Below are 18,826 nucleotides of genomic sequence, written 5' to 3'. Positions count from 1 at the left end.
ACGTTCGATAATGTTCGATGAACTGTAGAACAGTTTACTTTTTCAGTACCTCCCCTCCCAATTACTATTCGCCGGTTTTGGTCCCAAGAGTAGATGTAAGGGGGTTTCAGGGGGCAGCTAGAAATCTAATAAGAATATGGTGGGGGTTTCAAGGGGGGGGGGGGGGCACTTTACCATAATTTGATGTTTTGCCGTTAGGTTTGATATCTCTCGCTCGCTGCGCATCAAACATAGCCTTCTGATCTAAATCTAGATCTGGATCTAGATCTAGATCTAGGTCCAGTTAAGTGGTGTGTAGCCCTCAGCTGACTCCTACACATCTCAGCAGTATACTACACACCACGCGGTACATTTTTTGCCTTCACTTTCAAAAGTGAAGGGCGGGCGAATGGTAATTCAAAAGCAAACGCACAAACATTATTTAACTTGGTAATCCGGTATTAAATTGCGCTCCGCGCGTCAATTTACTAATTTTGGGTCGCTGATCACGAAAATCTTAATATTTTTTTTGATTTGACGAATGTTTAGGAAATATTTGGAATATATTTTCAACTGCGCCTGCGGTAACATCAAAGAAGCCGCTCCCTCGTCGTCACTCCTTCGGTTCGCCGGCCGGCAAATATCTGACGTCGCCAGATACCTGGTGGTTGGACAGAGAACCCTTCGATATCGAGAGAATTGCTCAGTTTCCACGTGAAATTGACAGGATGCCGGCCATCCTCTCGATATCCTATAGTTTGTCGATCAGCGAACTGTACGTCTAAATGGGGCTTTACTGTTGTCTTTCAGTGACACCCCTGGTCTTATGGTAGGTACATGGAGTTATCTCCTTTTCCGACTAGAAATCGTACGAGGTCACGCGACACGGAAACTTTCGAGTTCGTTAGCGGCCATGTTTGAGTTGGCCAAGGAGTTTTTTTTTAAAGTGAATGGGCGTGTCTCTGCTATTATTAAGGTAGGTGATTTACTAGATTCTAGACTGATGCAGACACGTTGAGGATCAGTTTCAGTGGCCACAAGTAAGTCTAACTGAATGTTGTCCAAAAACACCTTATACTTAAGGTTTTTATTTCAGTTATCAGTACACTGTGTTGAAAGACATTTGACCAGGCTACAAAACTACATTAAGTTTCTTTTTTAAAAATCTTTTGTGATCCCAGAGTTGTCACATAAAGAAAATGGTTGTTTTACTTATGTCCAAAAGTAGACTTACTTAAAACAGCAATAGGAGGAACTTTAGTTTAAGTGCTGTAAATGGTTTACTTTAGTCCGTAACATCAATATAAACCAAATTTTAATACCGACATCAGAAACCACTATTTATTTAGTATAATTCCAAAAAATAAGTGACACACGTATGGAAAATACAGTTTCCTGTCCAAATGTTACAAAGGAAATTTTAACTTGAATTTTAAAATACTAGTACATGTATTCATTACTTGTTTTTGCTGAATTTGTTTTATCAAGAGCTTCATTCTAACCCCTAAAGGCAGAAAAACTCTGATGAAAAGTCAGTGTGGATAAATTGGCAAGCATTTATAGCTGGTGCGATTACATTTTAATTATCTCGGGTGACATATTTTTTCATAAGTTATCCATTATTATTAAATTTAATTATGCTGATTAATCTTTTTTGCACATGGTAAATCATAAATCATGCAATAAAGTCTACTATTACTCAGGGAGTGCTTATTTAGGTCACATATGACTTAAATAAGGTAAGGGAGGGGGGTTTAGCTTATTTAGGCCACACATGCTCAAACTACCGGGGGACACCCTTTTCAGGCAACTGAGTTCGTTCCACTTTCATAATGGTGCACCTTTCTCATTTAGTACAGTTTTGTCTCAGTGTACAACTTATATATATATCATAATGAATATTGTAAGAACAAAGCACGATACGCAAAATTTTGCTCAATCTCAATGGTTTGAATGAGGGCCAGATTTTTCCTTCATGGAGGGGCAAAATCTAGGCTACCATTTTGGCACACTTTGGTCAAGTGAAAAGGTCAAATCCTCCGAATGGACTTCTGGGTCAAATTTGGGGTATAAAAAGTGTGTACACAACGTGGCTGAGTCAAAGTTACACTATCTTTGCCTGGGTGGCACTCTCTCGTACTGTCTCGTAGTAGTACATGTAGATCCAGTAGTAGTAGTAGTAGTAGCAAAGATCGTGTAGAGAATCTTTGGTAGTAGATTCTATCTAGTAGACAGTTTAGTGAACGTGCACGCGGCAGGGCGAATCGGCCTCGATAAGCCCCCTAGACCTTTGTGATCGGCCTAAACAACTTAGTCTTAATCGCACTGCCACATCCGACAGGCCTACATCTTTTTAAAAGGAAAAGAAAGGTCATAAAAATGTTTGAATTTGCGTGAAAATCGATTCCGTAAAACTGGAACTATTAAAATTTGCTTCTGAAAACAAGTTACAAGACCATTTTTATAACTCGATGAAATAAAAACTACTGGCTGTGTTATTATTTATAAATCATATAACTTCAGGACGTATTATTATTTTCCAACATCTTTTGACGCCTTAGCTGTAGAGGTTGAAGTTTTCGCAACACTAATAGATCTAGTAATAGGGCTTTCCGTAAAAACTGCATAGATTTACAGAAGCCGAACCACCGAATCGACCGGTCAGCGACGAGGGCACCTCGCTCTCCCCTGCGCACTGTGATAACGTGTTGCTTCGGTATAATTATTCAACTATTAATACGTGCGGCTAGGGCAATTGGGATGTACTGACTGACAAAGTGATTCACAATTTTGTTTTTATTTTACCATAAATTTGACTTTAATAGTGCAGGTGATAGCTAGATCTAGATTCCCTGTCTAGAATCAGTAGTAGCAGGCCTATGCTAGAAGCAGCCAGAGAGCCTACAACTGCTAGATCTAGATCTGACTCATTGCTATGCCTTTGTGCTTTGGAATTGAAATAAACCAAATTGCACAATTCTAGTTAATTTTAGATTCAGCAACTATCTGTATTTCCAGAGTTAATAGTAACAAATCTCGCTATAACAATCACTTTTACTTTTTAAAATAATAATTAGATCTATAGATCCAACTTTTTTTTCTAAAATCTGTTTTGCACAAACTTAAGACTTTCTCTACTTGTAGAGCACAGAATTTACATTGTAAGCCTCTGCTCAGTCTTTTACTTATTTTATTTAACATGTCATAAAGTCAAATTGTGCCTTTTCTTTGATAAGAATAGCATTAGCAGGGACTTTTTAGACAGTGAGTCTCTGATTCAATATTTTTTTTAAAGTATGCTAATCAATGAAAATTGCAAATTGAAAATAGTATAGTCCTGTAGAGGATAGGTGGACTCCGGGGTCTGCAAAGCGAAATACTAGGTTTTAGGATGTGAACCCCGGAGTCACCGTAGTGGAATATGGATTGGTGGACCCCGGGGTCAACGTAGTGATAAATAAGTAGGTTTATGGTGGACCCCGGGGCCCAGGGTCTACCTAGCGAAATACTAGGTATTAGGACAGGTGGACCCCGGGGTCACCGTAGTGAAATAAGTAGATTTCTTTAATGATCAGTGGACCCCGGGGTCACCGTAGTGAAATAAGTAGGTTTCTTTAAAGATCGGTGGACCCCGGGGTCATCGTAATGAAATAAGTAGGTTTAATTTTAAAAGGTTTGGAGGACCCTGGAGTCACCATAGCCGTAGAGGAATAAGAAGGTTTAATTAAGGATTGGTGGACCCCCGGGACACCGTTATTAAACCTACTTATTTTAATTTTACTACGTGACCGCATGGTCCACCTATTCTAAAACCTAACTAGTATTTCGTTAGGTAGACCCTGGGGTCCACCTTAAACCTACCTATTTCACTACGTTGACTCCAGGGTCCATCAATCCTTAAAATTAAACCTAGATCTACATGTACTAAATAAAAAGATCAGTAGAATCTCGGCCTTCCGAATCCATGGTTAGTTCAAGAAATCTACCATATGATGTGGCCTAAATAAGATAAGGGAGGGGGGTTTAGCTTATCTGGGCCACAGTGTGGCCTAAATAAGGTAAGGGATGGGGGTTTAGCTTATTTAGGCCACAGTGTGCCTAAATAAGGTCACCCATTACTAATACTAATCATTTCACCACCCCCCCCCTCCCCCCAAGAAAAAACAACAACCAACATTTGATGAAATTCAAAGAAGTTTGTCTTGCCTGTTGTCTAAACTCTCACATCTTGTCTAATCTCTTTTACATGCACTGTGTCAATGACTGATCAATGTTTCATGGCAATTTTTGTCAATGTCATTGTCAATATGGACAAAGATTCATTACACCCACCTCTGCCTTAACCCTATCCGTGCGCCCTGGGATCATTTTGTATCCCCGGGGTTGTATTCTTCACATTTTAGAATACTTCTAGTACGAAGATCTCTTTGAAAATTTCAGTATTTCTCAAAAAAAAAATTTTTTTAAATGACAGACTGCTATGCAATGCGTGTGGATCGGATTAACGAGTAAATTTCCTCTTTGGAAAGTGGTGGCACAGAGTTCCCCACGTCGTATGGATACGATAGTAAAACACGACGTAAGGATAGGGTTAATCTTCATACTAATCTCATGACTGGATCACTGTGAGTGTGGACTCTCTATGGAGTTTTTTTCTACGCACTCGGAAATGGGATTCGGGAAGGGAGAGAGGGAGGGGTGGTTGGGAGGCTCCCATGACACATACGACTTTTCATATTTCTTTTTAAACGTTTTTCGCCCTTGTCCGAGTAGATTAGGTGTAGATCTTTCTTACCAGAAGATCAGGGGTGTGGCTGAAAGACAGCAGTAAGAAGGAGCCATGGAGAAGCAGTAGAAAGGCTGCAGAAAGCGCCAGGAGCCCAGAGGAGGGAGCAAAGAAGACGAGGGGGTGGGGACAAAAAGTGGAGACGAAAGCCCATTGCTAGAGAGCAGGAAAAGAGGTGAAAGAGAACATTTTAGAGAAGAAAATTGTTCGGTCATTACCCGGATTCGAACCCGGGACCTTTGAATGAGAGGCGAACACCTTATCTCTAAGCCACGAGAGCCCCCATATAATTATTTATACATTTTATACCTACATATATATCTTGAGAGGTGCTAAAAAAATTAGAAGGTCTAGATATAGAGATATATTGATTGATTCTCTAAGCCGCATTCGTGGTTGTACACTCCAGAATTTCAAAGGTCTGGACATGGATGGCTGCATCTTCAAATAAATTATTGATGGTCATTTGAGGAAAAGTGCGCACGGCTAGTGAACGTAAATCTCACTTGTTTACAATGGCGTCTTAAACGAACTTTCACAAATATAGGCCAATACAAGGTAGATATGTGTATATATATATTAATATAGAATTCGGCAGCCTTACCTTTTCAGGAAGCCAACTGTTTCCTGTGAAGAAAGTCCTGTGGAAAGACTGCAAGAACTTTCGTCAGATATTACCACTCGCTCAAACTGTCTGTCAGCGAAATAAAAATTACGCTGTACCTCGCCGACTTATCTATATTTTTGTCATTACTCAAATGTATGAGAAAAAAAAAATGCTCAGTGCCCCTGCCAACAAACGCAAGCTAAGCTGGACATGACACATAATAAATATATGTAAATATTAATTAATGGAATTAGTTCGGACGATAGCTTCATAATACCCTGACTTTAATCGATCGACATAGTAATTCATCATTATACTATTTGTGAGGCAGCGTGGTGGAATCAGGCTCTCGTCAAAATAATCAGTGAAGAAACTTGCATTTTTTCGCAGGTTTGTGAATTTTTATCAAATTTTTTTTTTTTTTGGGGGGGGGGGCTTTTTTGAAAAACGTTGATCAAGGGCACAAAAGATGTAAATTTTCAGGTACCACGGACTCTTAAGCTAAGGAAATAACTAATCTTTGGCGGCCATTTTCTCACTAATCTGACCTTTGAAAACAGGTGACCCCCACCGCCTTCATTTTCAAATATCTCGACTTGTATTCAAGATAAATGGATATTTTTTTCACCCAAATAAAGACAAATGAACAAGCTTTAAAATGATACCAATAACTCTACATGCCCAAAAACTGACGAGAGCTTGATTCTACCACGCTGCCTCACATTTTATGTTGACTATCAGTGTTTGTGTGTTCAAGATGACTGACCGTATGTCATTTTGGACAAGTTTTTGTTTCAGCTTTTGTTCTTGACACCAAAAGATCATGCTGGTACACCAATTAAAATCCCCTGGTGTGTCCAGTGATTAGGACCGATCTGAACAGGACTGCTCCCCCCCCCCCCCTTCTGTCTTTTTATTTTTTAAATATTTCTTTGTTGTTTTTTGTTTTAGTTTGAGTTTTTTTGCTTCCACAAACAAACATTTAAAGCCTCACCCCAAGACTCCTGCACTAATTAGGCACCTGAGCCTAACAAGGCATTTATTGGTCATAATTTCGTCACTGGCTCGTAAAATTAATTCTGGTCTATGGGTGCTACGTCGACTGACCATCGTGTTTTGCTGCTTGCGGGTGTATTATGTATATTAGCAAAAATAATATTATGTATATCAGACATTCTGGAAATAAACGGTTGACTACGCTTGTGTTGAACTCGCTCGAGCTGTTCTTCGGTCAACTCTTTAGGGCCATGTTGGACACATATGAGAGGCATCGTGATGAAATCAGGTGCTCGTCAAAATAATGAAATAAAAAGAAATCGGCATTTTTCCACCGCTTTGGCAATTTTTAGTGAACTTTGGTTTTTGACTCAGTATCTTTAATACTCAGTATCAATTTAAAAACACATTTTTGTTTGGATTTTACGAAAAGAAAACGTTGATCAAAGGTACAAAAAATGTAAATGTGCAGTTTCCAAAGACTCTCAAGCCATGGAAGTGACCAAACTTTGACAGTCATTTTCTCGTTAGTTTTAACTCTGAAACTAGGTGACCACACATCATTCAATCGTAACAATATATCGACTTCTATTCAAGATAAATGAGTATTATTTTTATCAAGAGATAGCCCAGTATCACAACAGACAGCCAAGAACATCATCAAATGCAACACCAGGGAACAGTGGCTGAATGGATGGGCAATAGGCAAAACTGGAAGAACTGTATTTGCACACATGACAGCCCCCAACTCAAAAGATGCACTAAATTCTCTGAGTAGAAGAAAACAAGTCATGATCTTTCACCTGCGAACACAACACATCCCACTAAATTCCTACCTTAATAGGATCTGCAAGGATACCCACCCGACTGCCCGTTGTGCGACTGTACTGTAACTCTGTAAGTGTAAGGATGAAACAGTACCACACCGCCTCTTTAACTGCCCTGCAATTTGCAACCTGCGTAGCCCCTACCTACCTGCCTCCCCAGACATCGAAAATACTCTATACAACGACAAAGCACAGCTGATTAAAACCTGTAAATTCTTTGCCATATCGACAGAACGAAGGGCTAGAACCCAAAGAGCCGCTGGATCGGAAAAGTAAAGTAAAGAAAAATATCAAAAGATAGACTACTAATGAACAAGCTTTAAGTTGTTTCCAATAACCCCACTCGTACAAAAGCTAACGATCGAGCGCATGGTTCCACCGAGTCGTGACACATATATGTCCGCTAACATCAAATGCCATGTTGTGGTACATGCGAACGATCATACAGAGATCATCAACACAAATAATATCATCATCATCATCATCATCATCATCATCATCATCATCATCATCATCATCATCATCATCATCATCATCATCATCATCATCATCATCATCCAGAACCAGATATGCGGCAGACATCGGCGATCATGGTTCTCGGGCCATTCATTCCGCTGCTTGGATGCTCTTTAAAAAATCTACGTTTCCCTGATCTTTCCCCGTCCCCCATTTATTTTGCTCTGGGCATACCCCTACCTCGTTTGCCTTCAATCTTTCCAGTGAGAGCTAGATGTTCAAGACCTTTTTGTCTCTTCAGGTGTTCAACCCCCCCCCCCTGACAAGATGTATAGTCCACAATATACATGATGCTGATAAAGAAAACGAAAATTCATCTATTTGAATAATGAAGGTATTTCAGTGCCCCAAAACAGCACGTCCTTTTCATCGTTGTCGAATAACCGGAATGAACGTCCTCGAACAGTTAGATCTAAGTTTAAAATTATTTGTCTCGGGGTCCCAGGGCACCTGTTTTTCTTAACACGTCCCATCGGAAGTTAACTTCGGATGAGTTGATCTTTTTTAAAACTCCCCCGACGACATCAACTCATCTGCAGTCGACTGCAGACTTAAATAAATCTCGTGCGAGTTTCTTTTCATTCATAAAATCAGTTGATGTCAAGTGATGAAAACAATTTAAGCTTCATTTCGTTAGAAAAAAATATTAGGTTTGCTAACTTCTTAAATTAACATCCTGCTTTTTAAAAATCCTTAGAATCCAGAGGGTGCTAAAACTTTCAATGAACAGATCAATAAGAAAATGGGTTTTAAAAAAAAGTAAAATGAGCAACAAAAGTATGTCTTTTATCTTTATTTTATTATATAGGGCATCTGTACACCATAAAACATTCATATTCCTTCCTTAAGAGAGAAATCATTTCTGTCTCTGATTTATACATGCAATATTTATCTTTGCTTCCCTCACGTTGTCTATGAGTATGTCCGTCTCAGATGCCCTTGTAGAGAGAGTACGCCCCGTCAACCTTTAAACACTGCCCCGTGACAAAATGGGCGTCTTTGCTAGCCAAAAAGGCCACGACGTTAGCCTGTTCCCTGGCAGTGGAACAGCGCTTTTCCAGCGGGTGTTGAGGACCGTGAATCTTCTTAGACGCATCCATGAAGTTCATACCCAGCTTCTTATCCCAGTCTCTGAACGCGTTCGAGTTGACAATAGAAGGGTTGGTGGCGTTAACGCGGATGTCTGTGGGTAGATATATGGGTAGATATCATACAAGTTTAGGGAAGATATAGATTCGGCATTTGTATCCTTCCGTAGTGATAAACCTAACTTTACTGTGGTTTAAAGTTCGGAAAAAGTGAGGTGGTTGAATAAATGAAAAATTAAAGCGACCAATTCTGCAAACAGTGAATCCATCTATTCATCTATCCATCTATCGATCTATCTATCTATCGATCTATCTATCTATCTATCTATCTATCTATCTATCTATCTATCTGTCTATCTATCTATCTATCTATCTATCTATCTATCTATCTATCTATCTATCTATCTATTCCTTTGCAACATTCGTTTTTTGGTATAGATTACAGTAGGCATTTACCTGGACATACTTGTATAGACAGTGCAAAACTTTCAACAACGAAATTACACCCCACCCCCCTTACCCCTACCTCCAACTAGGCTCCAACCCACCAACCATCACACACGTTTCCGTTTTTATCCAAGTGGGGGAAAATAACAGATGCATCATCGCATTACGCTGCTGTACGAATTAATGGAGAATACAGTGAACATAAGCAGATTAGGCGAAGAGTGAGGCAAGGATGTCTTATGTCACCAGACCTCTTTAACATGTACAGTGAAACTATCTTTAGAAACATAGAAGAATGTCCAGGACTCAAAGTAAACGGAGAAAAGATTAATAACATCAGGTATGCAGATGACACAGTTTTAATAGCAGGCTCAGAAAAGGACCTTCAATTGCTTCTAGATACTGTTGTAACAGAAAGTGAACGTAAAGGATTATTGTTGCATGTAAAGAAAACAGAATGCATGGTAATATCCCAAAAAGCAGCAAAGCCTAGTTGTAATCTCATTAGCAAAGGTGAAAAGATCAAACTAGTCCAACAGTTTAACTATCTTGGATATATGATAACATCTGATGCCAAATGTTCCACATAAATAAAACGGAGAGTTACAATGGCTAAGGCTAGTTTCAATAAAATGAGCCCAATCCTGAAAAATAGAAACATCCCAATGAACACCAAAATGAAAGTTCTGAAATGCTGTGTCTGGTCAACCCTTCTATATGACTGTGCATGCTGGACAGTCACTAAAGAAAAGAAAATAGAAGCAACAGAAATGTGGTTAATTTGGAGACTGCTAAGAGTATCTCGGAAGGAAAAGAAATCAAATGAGGTAGTGCTTGATGAAGCCCACGTGGGACGCTCAATGTTAAAAACAATCAGGAAACGACAAATATAGTTTTTGGGGACACATAAATAGACATAAGGGTCTTGAACATCAACCTCTCACTGGCAAAATTAAGGGCAAGCGAGGCAGGGGTAGGCCCAGAACAACATACTTAGGGAACCTAAACAAATGGGTAACAGGGAAAGACCAGGGAAACATAGCTTTTTTAGAGCATCCAAGCCAAGTAATGAATGGAGAACCATAATCGCCTATGTCTGTCGCAGATCTGGCACGGGATGATGATCATCGCATTAAACAGTTTGTTCAGGGGTGCCATGAAAAGGCCTGGTTTCTTTGCAATGTCTCTGTTTTATCTGTCTGTCTGTCTGTCTGTCTGTCTGTCTGTCTGTCTGTCTGTCTGTCTGTCTGTCAGCCTGATTGTTTTATCTGTCTCTCTCTCTCTGTCTGTCTGTCTCGGGGTTGTTGTTTTTTTCAGACACCTGATGGTTGGTATCTCGTCGATACACTATTTTTCAAACCAAACATCGCCAGGCTATTTTAAGTTCCTGAAAGAGCCCAGAGTTAGGAGATATGAGAAGCCCCCCCCCCCCCCACCAAAATCCCAACCCTCCCTCATTTGTTTTATACCACTAAGATATCCACCAGCTATATTATTTACCCGACAAGTAAGGGAAGCTCGCACTCTGACCAGAGAGGCTATGAGTGGTTAGAATTAGAAGGCATTTACAGGCACATTCAATTTTTTTTATTGCTCCTCTGTTTGTCTCGGTCTTTCAATCTTGCTCATCCCCAACACTAAATTAAAATGTAGTTAATTGTCTCTTCAAAAGATACAAAGTATGAGAGTCGGACGCGGTACACCCGATTCTTCACAAACAACCTCCCTCCCCCTTCCCACACGCACATACACATCCCAACATCTCACATCGCACCTCTCACACAAACAAACAGACAAACAAATACACAAATACTCGCAAACACACATACACAAACACACACGCACACACCCACACGCGCACACACACACACACACACACACACACACACACACACACACTACGACCCACAGAAGTACACGTGTTAGGAGTAGAGGTAGGGGTAGGGATAGGTCTCTTCTTTATTGTGTTTGTTGGGGTGGTCACTCGTTACGGAAGTCCTAACTACACTATCCTCAAAGCTTCCAACTTACTTTTCGGACCCAGCGAGACTGCCAGACAGCGGGTCATGTGATCCACTCCGGACTTTGCTATGGCGTACAGAATCATTCTACCAGTAGGAGTCGTGCTGCCGATCGAAGATATGATGACCACATTGCCTTTCGACTTCTCTAATTCTGGTATGGCTTCTTGGATGATGAAAAACGAAGACTTCAGAACGGAGTTCATCATTAAATCGAAGTACTCTTCCGTTTCGGACAGAAATCCATCAGTGTACCCAACAGAGGCGGCGTTCGCTACGAGCACGTCTATGCGACCAAACGCTTTTACGGTGCTTTTTATTATGTTTTTTCTCATCTGAAACAAAACGGACAAAGAAAAAACTGCGTTAAAAGAAAGGCCATCTTGGCTTCACACGAAAGACACAAAAGTGTATTCCCTCTTCTTTGAGCTGCCTTGACTAATAATTATCTACCACGAACCTACAAGTCATATTGGCGTCATCCCCCCCACCCTCCCCCCACCCCGAAGGGTCCTTTTTTAACAAATCCGTGTACGGACTACTAATCTATCGCACATCGCTATTTGGTGCTTCGGGGCAGGGGCAAATAACTTGCAAACCGATATATTGATGTCATGGGTTTATTGGGTCATCATAATCATTGCCTTTCTCACCCTGCACCAGGGTATAGGCCACCGACAAACACGTTCCACCTTTCCCTATTCTGGGCTGGCCTCTTGTTGTTGTTGTTGTTGTTGTTGTTGTTGTTGTTGTTGTTGTTATGGGTGTTAATGTTGCTGTTGTTGTTGTTATAAAATTCTGTTTCAGAGAAAGATGACTTCTTTAGCTAGGTTAGGTTCTGGTTGTCATGAGTACGCACAGGATTGTTTTCTACAAACATGTAGTATACTTCATCTTTTGAGAAACTCGCTTACGAGTAGTCACACTAATGGTGCAGATAGTAAAAGACTTGAACTTGGTTATTTCTCTCGTCTTTCACGAACTTTTACTCTCATTCTGATATATATCAGAAGTGCAAGTGATCTGCCCTGTACATACATTGTACATTGTCAACGTTAACGTAGTATGTTTTATCAGCAGCAGACACAAGGCAATTTTTAAGCACATTTAGAATAATCAAATATACAAACCAATTGCATGAATTTGAATGATATGTCTTTGTATGCGGGTTGTTGCCTCCTCCTTTTAAGTTTCAGATAATGAAGATGAAATTGAAAAACTCGACGTGACTAACAAAACAGTAAGACTACACACACTGTCGAGGGACAAGAATGCGCATCCTCAGTTTATGAGTGACGTGTTTTCGTATAACCTAGGTTCTATAATTTGCTCTTTATTAAAGTCCATTAACAGTATACTAAAACAAAACCTAACCAATACTAGAAAAATTGGTAGCCTACCTCTGAATCTGTGACGTCTCCTATTGCCGTGATGAATCTGTCTTTAGCGCCTCCCGCTGCTTTCTGACACTTGGCTATAGAGGCCTCAAGTCTTTCCACGTTCCGGCCACACAGGGTCACTTTGGCGCCTCTCTCGGCAAATACCAGGGCCATCTCTTCCCCAAGACCTGAACTTGCCCCGGTCACAATGACCACTTGGCCCTCAAACTGGCGGGAAAAATCGTCTGGCATGGTGGACGCTGAAACGAAAATGTATTTGTTCCGTATGACTTTCATCTTTCACAGGACACAGATCTGGGACAGCAAATTTTCAATGGCTCTATAGTAATTAGTAGTAATACCATAAAGGAAAGACGGAACAAAGACAAAATACTGATAGTACACTTTGGTTCATATTATCTTAAACACGGACTTCTAATCAGAGACTTTCGGTTTTAGTTACGGCACTGCAACACAGTAAGGTCATAACACTGGCGAAGATTAGAGGTGTTGCGAGAGAGCAAAAAACACCAAAAAAAAGGAGGAGAGATAAGGACGATAGATGTTTGATGGGGAAGGGGGAGCAAACCACTCAAGAGCACCCACCAACTACCCACTGTTTTACCTTTGCAAGGGTCACAACGTATGATTCCGTCATTATAACTATATTTTTTACCCCTGCCACCTCCACCCCACACCACTACCCTTTCCCCCCTTCTCTCATCAAAGAAAACAAACTGTAAAGAGAAACGGTCGCAAAGAAAATAAGTCTTTCCCAGCATTAAATTAAACTTCAAGCTTTGCCATTGAACTGTAAACTGAAAACATATAATATGATAGGCCTATACAAAAAAAATTGTACTTTGTCATTTTATTACATTCCTAATCTATTTATCTCAGCACAGGTCCCGGGTTCGAATCCAGATAGGGGCGTAACATTTCCTTCTCTAAAATGTTCTCCTTTCCTGTTCTCGAATTATGCTCTATTGTCTGCTTTCGCCTCCACTTTCTGCCCTCACCTCCTCACCCCCTCACCCCCTCACCCCCTCGCCTCCTTTGCCCCCTCCTATGGGCTCCTGACTCTCTCTGCAACTTTTTTACTGCTACTCCTTGCCTCTTTCTTACTGTTGTCTTTCAGTCACACCCCTGGTCTTATGGTAGGTACTTGGAGTTATCTCCTTTTCCGACTCGAAACCGTACGAGGTCACGCGATACGGAAACTTCCGAGTTCGTTTGCGGACATGTTTGAGTTGGCCAAGGAGTTTTTTTAAAAGTGAATGTGCGTGTCTCTGCTATTATTAAGGAAGGTAATTTACTAGATTCTAGACTGATGCAGACACGTTGAGGATCAGTTTCAGTGGCAACAAGTAAGTCTAACTGAATGTTGTCCAAAAACACCTTATACTTAAGGTTTTTATTTCAGTTATCAATACACTGTGTTGAAAGACATTTGACCAGGCTACAAAACCACATTAAGTTTCTTTTTTTATCTTTTGTGATCCCAGAGTTGTCACATAAAGAAAATGGTTGTTTTACTTATGTCCAAAAGTAGATTTACTTAAAACAGCAATAGAAGGAGCTTTAGTTTAAGTGCTGTAAATGGTTTACTTTAGTCCTTAACATCAATATAAACCAAATTTTAATACCGACATCAGAAACCACTACAGTGGAAACCTGATATAACAGGGATGGTGGGAGTAGAGAAAATGTCCTGTTATATCCGATCCCTGTTAAATCAGAAATGCAAGGAAAGTAAGCATTTGTGGAATAATCCAGCTGTACTTATTCATTGGTAGTTGCCCTTGCCATTAGTATCCACGAACAAGGGTTTTGGGACCAACTTTCTCCTTGCCTCCTTAAACCATATCAGAAGAGCTTGGTCCGGAGATTCTGCATCGGATAGTCTCATCTTCTTTCGATCCTGAGCAAACTTTCCATTGGAGTATGCTGCCACTATCTTCTCTCTATCCTTGATAATGTTGTGAATCGACCCTTGTGGAATGTCGAACTGACGACAAATCTCTGCCAGTGGAGATTGCTTTTTGTCAACAGCCTGGATTATTTCGTATTTTTTGTCAATTGAAAGGCATTTTCTCTTGCGCTTAACATCGTTGGTGACACATTACGCGTGCGTGTTGCTAGGTTTCTGGCTAGATCGAGGTCTGCAGCACACCGCTGCGGTCTCTCGCTTCACGCTGCGTGTGCTCGCAGTGGCATGGCTTGCGTGGGCTTGCTCCATCACCACGTTACTCTCTCTCTCTCTCTCTCTCTCTCTCTCTCTCTCTCTCTCTCTCTCTCTCTCTCTCTCTCATTCTCTTACTTTTTACACATTGTTAACGAGCCTTTGTTCCTGTTATAACCGGTTGGGCTGCGATGAGGCCCTGTTATTGCCGATAACTTTTAATAGAGACAAAGAGTAGGAAAAAACGGGGATTTTAAAAATCCCTGTTATTACCGGACCCCTGTTATTACCAGGCCTGTTATATATGGTTTCCATTGTATTTATTTAGTATAATTCCAAAAAATAAGTGACACACGTATGGAAAATACAGTTTCCTGTCCAAATGTTACAAAGGAAAGTTTAACTTGATTTTTAAAATACTAGTACTTGTATTCATCATTTGTTTTTGCTGAATTTGTTTTATCAAGAGCTTCATTCTAACCCCTAAAGGCAGAAAAAACTCTGATGAACAGTCAGGGTGGATAAATTGGCAAGCATTTAAATAGCTGGTGTCAATTACATTTTAATTATCTCGGATGACATATTTTTTCATAAATCATCCATTATTATTAAATTTAATTATGCTAATTAATCTTTTATGCACATGGTAAATCACAAATCATGCTATAAAGTCTACTATTAAAAATACTAATCATTTCACCCCCCCCCCCCCCCCCCCACAAGAAAAAACAACGACCAACATTTGATGAAATTCAAAGAAGTTTGCCTTGCCTGTTGTCTAAACTGTCACATCTTGTCTAATCTCTTTTACAAGCACTGTGTCAATGACTGATCAATGTTTCATGGCAATTTTTGTCAGTGTCATTGTCAATATGGACATTACACCCACCTCTGCCTTAACCCTATCCGTACTCCCTGGGGTCATTTTGTATCCCCGGGGTTGTATTCATCACATTTTAGAATACTTCTAGTACGAAGATCTCTTTCAAACTTTCAGTATTTCTCCAAAAAAAAATTTTTTTTAATGACAGACTGCTATGCAATGCGTGCGGATCGGATTAACGAGTAAATTTCCTCTTTTGAAAGTGGTGGCACAGAGTTCCCCACGCCGTATAGATACGATAGTAAAACACGACGTACAGATAGGGTTAATCTTCATACTTTTCTCGTGACTGGATCACTCTGTGAGTGTGGACCCTCTATGGAGTTTTTTTCAATGGCTATTCTTGATGTAATTTAATGCCAAAAACTCATATATTGTAGTGTGTGTGTGGATGGGGACGGGGGGCGGCGGTGGGTGGGGGGGGGGGACCCGGAAATGGGATTCGGGAAGGGAGAGAGGTAGGGGTGGTTGGGAGGTTCCCATGACACCTACGACTTTTCATATTTCTTTTTAAACGTTTTATAGGCCCTGTACACTTTGATTCAATCAATAACAAATAAAACACCCCGTAGATACAGTGCTGATGAAGAAATAAAGTTATTTTGCTGTTATTTTTTGTTTGTTTTAAAGCCTTTCTATCTCTGTTTATTTAATAATACATATATTTATAGAGCTATTAGTAAAAGGGAAGCTGTATTATTGATATCTAGATTCTAGTAATCTAGATAAAGTACGCCACGGCGCCCATGTAAAACAAAAAAGCAAGGGCCAAGCCTCGCCTTTTGCGTATGAGAGAGAAAAAACATGCCTAGCCCATTGCTTTAGCATGGAATCCTTCACACAGATTGCAAACTAAAACATGGCGGACGCCGGTATCGAATCTGGCCGTCGCATAGCAAGGCGAGAGAGAGAGAGAGAGGCGTACTGTATCTAGCTACTAGTCTAAATCTATGGGTAGGTGCGACCAACTCCTAGCCTCATCGGAAAAGGGTAAAAAATCTCGGAGGTCCCGTGTGCAAATTGCGAACGTTAAAGATCCCTTTGTGGTGCAAAATCGATAAGAGTAGGCTTCGGCAAACTTCATAATTTCCTAACAACTGAAAATGTTTAATGTGTTATGGTCGATCATATGACCTGATGCAGTTTCAAGCGCTGTAAAACACCAACATAAAAAAAGTTCGAATCGTAACTGTTACTAATAAGTTATAGAAAAAACAAGTACGCTTTCTTTATTCTTTTCATTGATAAACTTTTTGTCAATGCCAAATCTTCTTTTGTTGGGAGAAAACAAAGCCTTTACAAATTATCCTAATAAAATGAACTTGGAAGTTTTGAGAAAAAAAAAGTCTGCGCTAGGACAACGATTGTAGATATCTAGCCTTGTCCATATAAATAAAGCATCAAAGGCTGCAGATAGAAAACCTTTATTTTTCAGTGGGTATTTCTGGTTGAAAGAATACAATGAATACACTACACGCTATAGTGAGATTTAAAGAAGGACCGAAAAAAAAGTATTAATGGCTTCTATTTTCTAGCGATTAGGAGTTTCACCGTTGTACGCAGATGACTTGAGTTCGAGTCTCGTGTAGTGAGAATTTTACTCAAATATCTCGGTCTTTCTGCTGGGGCCTTGTATCCCTCTCAGCCTGTGTTGGCCCTGACAAAAAGAGTCGGAGCCCGTCTCGTAAATGATCTAGATTGTGTCGTTGAGCGAGTAAAATACCATATAAAAATAACAACAACAACAAAAAGAAATTACCATAATTTTCTGTGAATGGTAGCCTATATTACTCGGCCTTACGTCGCTTTCACCAAAAAATGCCTTTTTGTCTAGTATACTTAATGAAATATACATTGAGCTCATTATTAACAATAACGCACCTCGGTTTTATATATATATATATATATATATATATACTGGACGCCATTAAACGCAACACTTCGTTCGTAGAGTCTGTGCACGTTTGTATCAATGGAAGATAGTTTAAAAGAAGTGTTTTCTGAAGTTTATTCATTTGCCAACAAATGTGGACCATTTTCATCACATACTTCAAATGATTTTGATAGCTTGTCTTCCTTCTCTCGGAATACCCCCTCAAGACAAATGTGTTGAAAAGCACAAATCGAAATTTAATAAAGATATCTCACTCTTAGTAAACTGTATGGCTATCAGTAACATGTATAAAGACCAAAATACGTTTTACTGCATAAGGTCATAATATGAGCGCGCAGGACACACCAAACACTTTTCAGTTGGTAGGAAATTGTGAATTTTGCCCGAGTGGCGGCCGAAGCTCACTCTTATCGATTTTAGACCACCAAGGAATCTTTAACGTGCGCAACTTGCACACGAGACCTGCGAGGTTTTTTACCCTTGTCCGAGAAGACTAGGTGTAGATATTTCCTACCAGAAGATCAGGGGTGTGGCTGAAAGACAGCAGTAAGAAGCCATGGAGAAGCGGTAGAAAGGCTGCAGAAAGCGCCAGGAGCCCAGAGGAGGGGGCAAAGAAAACGAGGGGGTGGGGGCAAAAAGTGGAGACGAAAGCCCATTGCTGGAGAGCAGGAAAGGCGGTGAAAGAGAACATTTTAGAGAAGAAAATATTTCGGTCATTACCTGGATTCGAACCCGGGACCTTTGAATGAGAGGCGAACACCTTATCTCTAGGCCACGAGAGCCCCCATATAATTATTTATATATTATATACCTACATAATTATTGAGAGGTGCAAAAAAAATTAGAAGGTCTAGATATAGAGATGTTTAGATTGATTCTCTAAGCCGCTTTCGTGGTTGTACACTCCAGAATTTCAAAGGTCTGGACATGGATGGCTGGTGCACGGCTAGTGAACGGAAACCTCACTTGTTTACAATGGCGTCTTATACTAACTTTCACAAGTACAGGCTAATACAAGGTAAATATGTATATATAGGTGTGTGTGTGTGTGTGTGTGTGTGTGTGTGTGTGTGTGTGTGTGTGTGTGTGTGTGTGTGTGTGTGTGTGTGTGTGTGTGTTTGTATGCGATACTACTCCGATATATTAATATAAAATTCGGCAGCCTTACCTTTTCAGGAAGCCAACTGTTTCCTGTGAAGAAAGTCCTGTGGAAAGACTGCA

General features: G+C 40.2%; 2 protein-coding genes across 2 annotated transcripts in view; both read right to left on the bottom strand.

The window, feature by feature from the left end:
• LOC101848839 (tropinone reductase-like 3) overlaps window positions 1-5,704 on the bottom strand; it is an 11,281-nt gene extending 5,577 nt beyond the window's left edge. The window contains exon 1 of the mRNA XM_013087407.2: window positions 5,370-5,704. The gene's annotated coding sequence lies outside the window, so the exon portion shown is untranslated. The remainder of the gene's footprint in view (window positions 1-5,369) is intronic.
• A 2,785-nt stretch (window positions 5,705-8,489) lies between these two features.
• Window positions 8,490-18,825, bottom strand: LOC101847213 (uncharacterized oxidoreductase TM_0325). The gene is made up of 4 exons (XM_005107208.3): window positions 18,774-18,825; window positions 12,668-12,906; window positions 11,278-11,602; window positions 8,490-8,894 (listed from the first exon to the last, which is right to left on the bottom strand). Exons 2-4 carry the CDS (start codon window positions 12,896-12,898, stop codon window positions 8,641-8,643), a joined length of 810 nt encoding a protein of 269 aa, XP_005107265.1. The 5' UTR covers window positions 12,899-12,906; window positions 18,774-18,825; the 3' UTR covers window positions 8,490-8,640.
• Between the last annotated feature and the right edge of the window lies 1 nt (window position 18,826).

Source organism: Aplysia californica, unplaced genomic scaffold (assembly GCF_000002075.1).
Source record: "Aplysia californica isolate F4 #8 unplaced genomic scaffold, AplCal3.0 scaffold00585, whole genome shotgun sequence".
NCBI classification, from domain to species: Eukaryota; Metazoa; Mollusca; class Gastropoda; order Aplysiida; family Aplysiidae; genus Aplysia; species Aplysia californica.
This window is presented reverse-complemented; position numbering and strand designations above follow the sequence as displayed.